We start from the raw sequence: 11282 nt of genomic DNA, 5'->3' as shown, positions 1-11282 counted from the left end.
ACCAGAACCTTTAAATAAAAACAACCCGGTCACCATCGGACAATCCAAACATTCAGAGGTTTGTCTTTATTTTTTAACGTCTTTTTCGTCATTTATTTACGACTTTGGCTAACTTTGCTACGACGGCCTCGACTCGCAGTTGAGCTCAGTCTCAAACCTGAACCAGGGTTTACTACGTTTATTTTTCATCTCCTCACACCAAAGCCCACAGAGAAAACCAGTGATTTTAGCTCACGGGGGACACAGGAGCTGCTGGTCCTCTGCTGCCTCGTGTGGTCACTTTGTGTCACTGTGGTCAATCCGAACGGAGAATTTCAAAAGCCGAATTAACGAAATAAGACATTGTCGGTTAGTGACGGAGGCAGCAGTGGATCAACAAACTCCTGAGTCTCTGTGACGTTAAAATCACTGGTTTTCTCTATGGACTTTGGTGCGGGAGAGTGAGTGGCTTAACATAGCAACAGGAACTTTGGCTTCCAGTCCAAAACAAGGCAGCGACGTATAAAAGAGGTCACTGACACACACAGACACACATGAACCTGATATCAGAGTGGTGTTTGCGTGGACGCACACTGAAGAGCGCCTCCTCTGGTGAAGCCGCCGACACACAAGCGCCGTCAGAGTGGAGGGATCTCTGGTTCGTATGGCTATAATTTAACAGAAGACATCCTGAAAAACAACATTCAAGTTTCGTTCAGCGACTGAGCGGCGGCGGCATTTGGCGGCGTTCGGCGGCTGCGAGTTCCAGAATGATTTCTTTTCAGTGTGCGTCCAAAACTAAAAAAAGAACTTTAACTTAAATACCATCTTCTTCTGTCCTCGTTTCAACTTTCAAACATCTTCTTTTTTTTTTTTTTCTTAAAACAGTCGGCGGTCGAGGCGTGACGACGCTCAACTCTGAGGTGTGAGTGTGCATTTTTCTGTCTCTGAAATGTCAAACTTTGTGCGCTTTCGTACGGCGTTCACGCGCCGCGTACTCTCGCGTCTCTGTACAGTCTCTCCCCCCCCCCCCCCCAACGTGTCCAACCCCACGCTCGTCAAAATAAAACTATAAGAAACTAAAAAAGCTAGCGCTGGAGCAGCATTAGCTGCGTAGCTGCAGCAGCCGGGCTTTGAGCGCCTCCTGCCGCGCCCTCAGTTTGTCCTTGCGCGAGTGGAGTCGCCGCGCCTCGTCCTCCAGGCTGTAGACGCAGTCTCTGGCCTTCTTCAGGATCACCACCTTGGACGCCTTGTCGTTGTGCGACACCTCGGGAACGTTGTCGCGGAGGCGCACGAAGCAGTTCTTCAGCTCGTTGCGCCGCTGCCGCTCCATCACGTTGTGCGTCCGCCGGCGCTCCTCCTCGTCCTCCGCCTCGGGCGAGCCACGGGACGAGGCGTGGTGGTGGTGGTGGTGGTGCTGCTGTTGGGGGTGGAGCCTCGACGACGAAGACGAGCTGCGGTGGAAGCGCAGCGAGCCGTCGGCGCCGACGCCCCGCGAACGCTTGGACGAGGACGGCGGCGGCGGCGAGGCCGGACACGGCGCCGCGTAGTTGTGCTGCATCTGGATCTCGTTGTGGTGGCGCCGCAGAGCAGCGCGCTGCTGCTCCTCTTCCCGCTCGGCCAATGAGGGCACGGGGGTGGGGCTTGAGGGACAGCGGACAACCGTCACCACGTCGATTTCTTCTTCTGCGAAAAAAAAACCAAACAAAAAAAACAGTTAGACGACTTTTGACACCGGCGTGGAGTTTTATCGCAATTAAAAAGAAATGACACCAACATACACTTCTAGTGACTTACTTTAACAGAGATGCAGTATCAGCTTCATGCGTTCATAAATGGTTTTGTCGGCTTCGGGACGTCGTTACTTAAAAGTGCCACAAGGGGGCGCATACATCGCATTTATGGTTCCAAATGTTTGGTTTTCATCCGTTTTTGTCCGTGTTGAGTTTTTCAAATTTGAATTATTAAGTAAACAAGAATCATCCCAGTCCTGGACTGACGCACAGGCGCCCCCTTGTGGCACGCGAGTCGAGCAGATTAAATTATTTACACTGAAAAGGGACTATTGCGATGAGTGACACCTGTGGTTGAGCTTTGCCACTTCCTGTTTGACTTACAGCCGCAGACCTCGAGTCAGTTAAGTGACTCATTAGGAGGTGAATGGATGAATCATCCACTGTTTAAAAAAAAAAAAACACAACTGAACATCACACACACACACTGTTGTACTTGCCGCATAATGAGGACCAGCATTTCCACTTCATGAATGACATCTACAAAGAATTACTGGTTGCAGTATCATTTTTGTTTTTGATTTTTGGTCAAAAATTTTACAAAAACGTCATACTATACTATGTCGACCAAAAATTTGACAAAAAAATTGTCGCCAAATTTTGGTCTAAAATTTGACAAAAAAAAAATCGACAAAATAATTGATGCAAAATTTTTGGGTGAAATTTTTTTTTCAAATCTTTGACGTTTTGTATAATTTTGTACCAAAAATTTTGCAACAATTTTTTTTTTTCAAATTTTGGTTTTGGAAAAAAATAATTTGTCCAAAATTTGACAAAAAAGTCGTACTATACTATGTCGACCAAAATTTGAAAAAAAAAATTGACAAAATAAATTGATCCAAAAATTTTGGGTGAAATTTTTTTCAAATTTGAATTTGATGTTTTTGTATAATTTTGTACCAAAAATTGCGTCATTTTTTTTCAAATTTTGGTTTTGGAAAAAAAAATTGGTCCAAAATTTGACAAAAAAGTCATACTATACTATGTCCTCCAAAATTTGATTTTTTTTTTTTGACAAATTGAGTACAGCATGTTTACAACCTAAGGAAGTGTTTCAATGAAAACAAAGTGAGGACCGGCCAAAATGTCCTCATTCTTTGCCTCACTTTGTGGTTAAAAACCCTCACTGGTCCTCAGTATGCTGCAAATACAAGAACACACACACACTCCTCTAAAACCCTCTCATCTACCGCTGTCAGTCAACAGCCAGAGGCCACGCCCCCACAGGTGAGAGGGTCGCGCGATAAGACGGGAGCAAAGAACGGCGCGGCGCTAAACATTAACCGCCGTTTATCAACGAAAACGCCAGGAGTGACGCACCCGCGGGGGCGTGGCCTGTTTGCACTGATAAGACGCGGTTAATCCGACAGATATTTCATTAAGTTTGGTGCCTTTACCAACCACTTCAGCAACTAAATAACTAACAGGTTGTTTACGGTTTTGCGTCGACAGACGTTTTTATGGATCCGTTCTGGTCCAATATTGACAGTTTTATGGATTTCAAACCACGATAAAGAGATTCGACGCCATCGAAACGTCAATAAATACAATTTGAAAACGCATGAACCCTCTCACATCGCGTCTTACTAAGACTTAAATCGCCAAAGTCGTTAGTTTATTTCTGAACTCACCGGAGTCGCTGGACGAGGAGAAGGTGGACAGCTCGCCGCCCGTGGACCCGTAGTCCGACGTGGCCTCGCTGGTCTCCTGCGCGTCCATCAGGTTCTGACAGTCCAGCGTGGACCCGGCGATCTCCTCGAAGATGCTGGTGTCGATCTCCGACAGCAGGGGGCTGGAGCCGAGCACCGACGACGCCAGCTTCTCCTCCAGGCTCTTGTCCGCCGCCAGGCAGTGCCACAGGCTGTCCTCCAGCGGCGAGCGCGGCTGGCCGGCGCCACCGCCGCCGCCCTCCTTCGCCGACGCCGACGCGTCCGAGCGTCGGAAGAAGTCGCAGTTCCAGTCGAGCTGCATGTCGTGGTCCTCCAGCAGGATGTCCGACACGTAGCTCAGCTGGTCCTCCTTGGACAGCGGCTTGGCGCCGCCGCAGCCGCCGCTCTTCGTGGGCGGAGACTGCGGCGGCGTGGGCGGCAGGTCGGACTGCAGGTCCTTCATCAGACTCTGGCAGAAGTCGTCGTCAAAGAGCAGCGGCTCAGTGTAGAGCCAGTCCTGCGACTGAGCGAAGCTCTGCAACATGTTTGCTTTGCGGAGAGAATCTGGAAGAACGAACATGACAAAAACAAGAATCAACAGGTGATAATCCAGAGAGCATGAGCAGGTGGTGTTATAATCCCAATCTCAGGGTTCAACATCAGCGGCGACGGCGTCGACACGTGTCGTAGTGAAAGTTTAAAGCAGTTTCTCCACAGTGAGAGCCTCCGGGCAGGGCGCCACCTTTTTCTTTTTTATCTGTGTTTACATCACCGTGGCCCCGCCCCCCTTTCCTGCACCCCATGACATCACGGGAACAGCTGGGAAAAGACACGAGGTGACAAAACCTTAACACCCTGTTCCTACAATTCACCCGTTTGTTTTTTTTTTTGCGTACGGAGCAGCGGGAGCTGAGGAGGAACAGCTCAGGACGCCTTTTGTTTCCACCGTTTCACACGTTCTCAGCAGGAAACACTTTCACCGACAAAGGGAAAACAACACTCTGCACCTCAGACCTCACAATTAGCATGTTTAAGTGTCAGGGAGGACTTCATGAATACCAAGTAGTCAGGGCGTGCAAGCAAGTTCTCGGCTTCTTTAAACAACTATTTAAATTAGCACAAAGATATTATTTATTTGACATTTATTTCTGATATAATAAATAAATAAATATAACTGAGGTGGAGGTGGAGGGGGGTCCTATGATTTCCATGTGGGGTCCTATGGAATGTGTATGTATAGTTGACTGTGCTGGAGAACAAAGCAGCTGTGTGTGTGTGTGTGTGTGTGTGTGTGTCCTGCCTGCCTTTACCATCACTGCCTGGGTAACCCGAGCTAAAACACACACACACACACTTGTACTTGCTGCATACTGAGGACAGGGTAAAAAAAAAAAGTGCAGACAAAGTGAGGACCAGCATTTCCACTTTATAAATCACCACAATTACAAATATCTCCTTCATGAACGACATCTATAAAGAACTACCGGGTGCAGTACCAGAACATGTGTGCAGGTGGCGCCCCAGAGCAAAAGGTGTGTGAAACACCGGGGCTGGAAAACAGGATTTTGTACCAAATTGAGGACCAATATAGCATGTTTACAACCTAAAAAAGTGATTTCGATGAAAAACAAAGCGAGGACCAGGCAAAATGTCCTCGCTTCGTAAAAATGTCCCCACTTTGTTGGTTAAAAACCGCTCACTGGTCCTCAGTATGCGGCAAGTACAAGAACACACACACACACTCACAGACCAACCTCTTATAACAGGCACATAAGGACAATCATCTTCACTTCACTTTAACACCAACTGGCTGCTTGTGTCGTACGAACACAAGCATTTATCGACGTTATCCCTAAAAAGAACAATCGGTGCGAAAATAGACGTTAAAAGACACTAGGGGGCGTCATTGTAGGGGAAAAAAGCAGCGAAATTCACAACGAGGTTTTGAACGCAGATTCATTCTCTGCCGCCAGGTGTCACTCGGCGCACCCGAGACCCCGTTCCACGCGTGTACGAAAACTAAACGCGGTGCTCGTTTTTCACCCGTTTTCTGACACGGACCGAAACAAAAACATTCCCCCCCCCCCCCGCCCCCCCCGGACAACCTACGGCGGCCTGCGATGAATTCGGCGTACGCGAGAAACACGTTATCCCAAATCGCACCGGACCTCGTGTCACGTTTTTGTGTTACAAAAACTAAGCACCTGGACCCGTTTCCTAAAACGGACCGAACTAGAAAACGCCACCGTGACGACGAGCAGTCGTCCCGGAGTAATTCGGCGCACATGCGAACACGCCGTTCGAACTCGAAGAGGCGGAAAAAGTGTGTCAAACATCCAGCGCAGGGTCATTTAAACTCGCCGGCTCCCCCCACGTGAGACACCGGCACTCCCTGCTCCCTGCTCCCGGGCGACACTTTCACCGACACACAATAAACGGCCAAATAAACAAATAAAGGCGCACAAACACACTGTGAAAGGACACACGTTAAGCGTCAATTAAATCAAATTAAGTTAAATTAAATGAGTGAACAGCAGCAGCTTACCTTCAAATGTCCTCCCTCTCTCTCGCTCACACACACAAGCGATTCAAAAGTGGACGAAGAGGAACAAAAATGGACGAACAAAATGTCGGAAATATCCACGTAAGTCCAACGGAGCGCGAGACGAGGCTACGACAAACGGCTCGTGGGAGTTTTCCTGCGTGTAAAATTAAAGTTGGAACGCGGCAGCATGGTGTGTGTGTGTGCGCGTGGACGCGTGTGTGTGAAGTGCTTGTCCCGCAGCCTCTATCAGACACAGTGGGTGTGGCCCCCGCGCCGCCGCCGCCGTGACGCGGCCGCCTCGGTGTCCTTCCGCCGCACACACAGAGAGAGAGAGAGAAGAGGAAAAAAAAAACCGCGCCAAAACGTGAAAATACACACCGGGTCGCTGGCGGCTTCCGGGGCCGCCGCGTGCGCGACCGCGGTCGGTCACTGTTCCGATCGAGCCCCGGCGGGGGGGACCGGAACAGGTGCGGATACGGTAAATTCCGCAGCGAAGTCGCGGGACTATGTCGAGCCGCAGCCGGCGGAGGGATACGCTCGGACGGGATTCCAGGAAAATGGTGGCGGGTAAAAGTTAGAACAGTAACACACGTGGACTGTGAGGAGAAGCCGGGTGTCTTACTGCCTGTCTGTCTGCCTGTCTGTCTGCCTGCCTGTCTGTCTGCCTGTCACACGCGCGCACGCGCGCACACACGCACACACACACACAGTCACTGCGCACGCGGTGAAACCTCTTGAAATGGTCACGCGGTGCGTTCATGATCAAGAATGTACCGGAGGAAAAAAAAAAAATCAACTTTCACTCACTCACACACACATGAGTCACACGGTGAAGGAGGAGGTTCGGTATTTTAATGTCGGAGGTTCAGAGCTGACATTACGGAATGGAATGCACCCCCCCACACACACACACACACACACACACACTGTGTGTACCTTTAAAGTGTGGTTTGACAGAGAGACAGACAGTAAAGGTCCAAATGTCCCACAGACAGTAAATGTCCCACAGCCACGTTGTTGTTTCAGCTCTTGCACCAGTGTTTCACCATCTCTCAAATCCTCCTCACTACTACTACAATTTATACAACTACTGCTACTACAATTTATACAACTACTACTACTACAATTTATACAACTACTACTACTACAATTTATACAACTACTGCTACTACAATTTATACAACTACTGCTACTACAATTTATACAACTACTGCTACTACAATTTATACAACTACTGCTACTACAATTTATACAACTACTACTACTACTATGTCTAATACAACAACTACAATTTATACAACAACTACTACTATAATTTATACAACAACTACTACGTCTAATACAACTACTACAACCTATACTACTACTACCACTTATACTACTACTACTTATACAACAACTCATAGTACAACTACAACTACTACAACTTATACAACAATTTATACTACAACAACTACTATTACTACAACAGCTACTTTAACTTATACAACAACTACTTATATATCTACTACTACTACTACTACAGCTTATACAACTACTACTACTACTACTAATACAACTACTACTACTACAACTTATACTACAACTACTACAATCTATACAACAACTACTTCTACTACTACTACAACAACTGCTACTATAACAACAACTACTACTACAACTACTACAGCAACTACTACTACAACCTATTCAACAACTACTACTACAACTTATACAACAACAACTACAACTACTACAACAACTACTACAATCTATACAACTACTACCACGACTTATACAACAACTACTACTACAACTTATACTACTTCTACTACAACAACAACAATAACAACAGCAACTACTGCTACAACTACAACTATAACAACTACTACAATGACTAATACTATTACTAAAACTACTGGTACTACTACAACTGCTGCTACTGCTACTACTACTACAACTACAACCACTACAACTACTGCTACTACTACTGCCACTACTTACGCCACAATACGATATTATGATATTTAAGTCACGATACGATATTGCGATTTACTCACACAACAGCTCAAGTGAGAGTGAGCAATTGGCGCCATCTAGTGGACTGAAACATCAATGCCTTTTTTAATGCTAATCCACAAAAAGTTTTAAAAAAATTTAACATCAGTTATCAATTATATCATGAATTATACTGTAAAATAAATAAATATATCGATAGTGTCTCAAAATGTGATATAATATCGTCATGCAAAATACTGCGATGTTTCACTGTATTTACCCCAACCCTAATATTAATATATACAATTTAATGGACTTTTAACATACATTAAGTGTTTAAAAAAGTATACATATATATATATATATTTAACATATTGAAAAAAAATTAGATATAAACAGTGTAAAAATATTGAAATAAAATATATAAAATGTAACGCTGCAATTTAAAAAGCAGAAAAAAGGAAAGTGTGCAGTGATATGAATGAATGAATGAATGAATGAATGAATGAATGAATGAACAGTTCACACTCGTGTCCCTCAGTCCTCCCCTCCCACTCCCCCTGAAACCACGCCCCCCCAACGAGACTTGCACGTTACATAAGGGATGAAGGATCCGCCGGTCCACGTGCGGGATCAGAGCGCGAGGCAGCGGCTTCACGTGAGTGAGCTCCTCCCCTGGGTCCTGTAGCGCGCGCGCGCGCACACACACACATACACAGTGTATGGCATATATATATACATTATGTCTTTATATATATATATATATATATATATATATATACATTCATCATTCATTCATTCAGGTTCAATATTTTTACATTGTTTATATTTACTTTTAAAATGTATTTATTTGAAATATGATAAATATATGCATATATCGACAAAACTATGCATATATATATATAAACACATACATATATATACAACTATATATGTATATATATGCATATATAATGACATAATGTCTAATATATAAGTACATGCTGTGACAGTGTTACTGGTGTTGTGAGGACTCTCAGCAGCAGCAGAGGAAACAAAGGATCTCATGTGAAGTGAATAAGTGGCGCCACCTGCAGGCGGACTGACAGACTGCTGTGGTTTCTGCTCTGAATATAAACACTGACTCACTGATCACACACCAGACGCCCTTTCAAAGTAAAGTGTTTTGATTGTGAACACAGATCAGCTGATTCCTGATGACGTCACAGAAATCTCAAAAATACAAATCATGATGAAACTCACAGTGTTTAACTACAGTAGAAGTGTAGACACACATGGAGTTACACATGTGTTGTTGTTGTTGTTGTTGTTATTGTTGTTGTTGTTGTTGTTGTTGTTATTGTTTCACACACAGCAGAATACACAGTGAACGAGCTTAGCTTCAAAATAAAAACACACATTAAAATAAGAAGTCATTTAAAAATGACTCTTTGTGAACGATGATGTCACTGAGTGACGAGGTCAAAGGTCAAGGTGTGTGTGTGTGTGTGTGTGTGTGTGTGTGTGTGTGTGCTCTACTTTCTAATTAAAGCAGCAGAGGTCTGTCTGCACAGTCACTGCAGGATCAGGAGTCCTAATAAGGAGGAGATTAGAGAACACACTCACTATTCACTCATTCACTATTCACTCACTCACTATTCACTCATTCACTCACTCACTATTCACTCACTCACTTACTATTCACTCATTCACACACTCACTATTCACTCACTCACTTTTCACTCACTCACTTACTATTCACTCATTCACACACTCACTATTCACTCACTCACTATTCACTCATTCACTCACTCACTATTCACTCATTCACTCTCTTACTATTCACTCATTCAGACACTCACTATTCACTCACTCACTTTTCACTCACTCACTTACTATTCACTCATTCACACACTCACTATTCACTCACTCACTATTCACTCACACACTCACTATTCACTCATTCACACACTCACTATTCACTCACACACTCACTATTCACTCATTCACTATTCACTCACTCACTATTCACTCACTCACTATTCACTCACTCACTTACTATTCACTCATTCACACACTCACTATTCACTCACTCACTATTCACTCACTCACTTACTATTCACTCATTCACACACTCACTATTCACTCACTCACTATTCACTCACTCACTATTCACTCATTCACTCACTCACTATTCACTCACTCACTTACTATTCACTCATTCACACACTCACTATTCACTCACTCACTATTCACTCACTCACTTACTATTCACTCATTCACACACTCACTATTCACTCACTCACTCACTATTCACTCACTCACTATTCACTCATTCACTCACTCACTATTCACTCACTCACTTACTATTCACTCATTCACACACTCACTATTCACTCACTCACTATTCACTCACTCACTTACTATTCACTCATTCACACACTCACTATTCACTCACTCACTCACTATTCACTCATTCACACACTCACTATTCACTCACTCACTATTCACTCATTCACACACTCACTATTCACTCACTCACTATTCACTCATTCACACACTCACTATTCACTCACTCACTATTCACTCACTCACTTACTATTCACTCATTCACACACTCACTATTCACTCACTCACTTACTATTCACTCATTCACACACTCACTATTCACTCACTCACTATTCACTCATTCACTCACTCACTATTCACTCACTCACTTACTATTCACTCATTCACACACTCACTATTCACTCACTCACTATTCACTCACTCACTTACTATTCACTCATTCACACACTCACTATTCACTCACTCACTCACTATTCACTCACTCACTATTCACTCATTCACTCACTCACTATTCACTCACTCACTTACTATTCACTCATTCACACACTCACTATTCACTCACTCACTATTCACTCACTCACTTACTATTCACTCATTCACACACTCACTATTCACTCACTCACTCACTATTCACTCATTCACACACTCACTATTCACTCACTCACTATTCACTCACTCACTTACTATTCACTCATTCACACACTCACTATTCACTCACTCACTTACTATTCACTCATTCACACACTCACTATTCACTCACTCACTATTCACTCATTCACACACTCACTATTCACTCACTCACTATTCACTCATTCACACACTCACTATTCCCACACTTACTAATCACTCATTCACTCACTCACTCTTTTTGATGATTGATGAGTGAAGTCGACTGAGCAAAAATTATATTATATTATATTATATTATTTTATATTATTTTATATTATATTATATTATTTTATATTATATTATATAGTTTTATATTAAATTATATTATACAATGTTTGAAAA

General features: G+C 43.9%; 1 protein-coding gene across 2 annotated transcripts; it reads right to left on the bottom strand.

Annotated features, from left to right (window-relative positions):
- Positions 1 to 1084: 1084 nt before the first annotated feature.
- Positions 1085 to 6037, bottom strand: mych (myelocytomatosis oncogene homolog; the record flags this gene model as incomplete). Of its 2 annotated transcripts, XM_083907480.1 has the most annotated exons (3): positions 1085 to 1665; positions 3404 to 3985; positions 5967 to 6037. In XM_083907480.1, 2 exons carry the CDS (start codon positions 3963 to 3965, stop codon positions 1085 to 1087), a joined length of 1143 nt encoding a protein of 380 aa, XP_083763606.1. The 2 variants fall into 2 exon arrangements, with proteins under 2 accessions (XP_083763606.1, XP_083763605.1); XM_083907479.1 differs by lacking the exon at positions 5967 to 6037 and having other exon boundaries at positions 3404 to 4001.
- Positions 6038 to 11282: the final 5245 nt, after the last annotated feature.

The sequence above is a fragment of the Microchirus variegatus genome, assembly GCF_963457635.1.
Source record: "Microchirus variegatus genome assembly, chromosome: 21".
NCBI classification, from domain to species: Eukaryota; Metazoa; Chordata; class Actinopteri; order Pleuronectiformes; family Soleidae; genus Microchirus; species Microchirus variegatus.
This window is presented reverse-complemented; position numbering and strand designations above follow the sequence as displayed.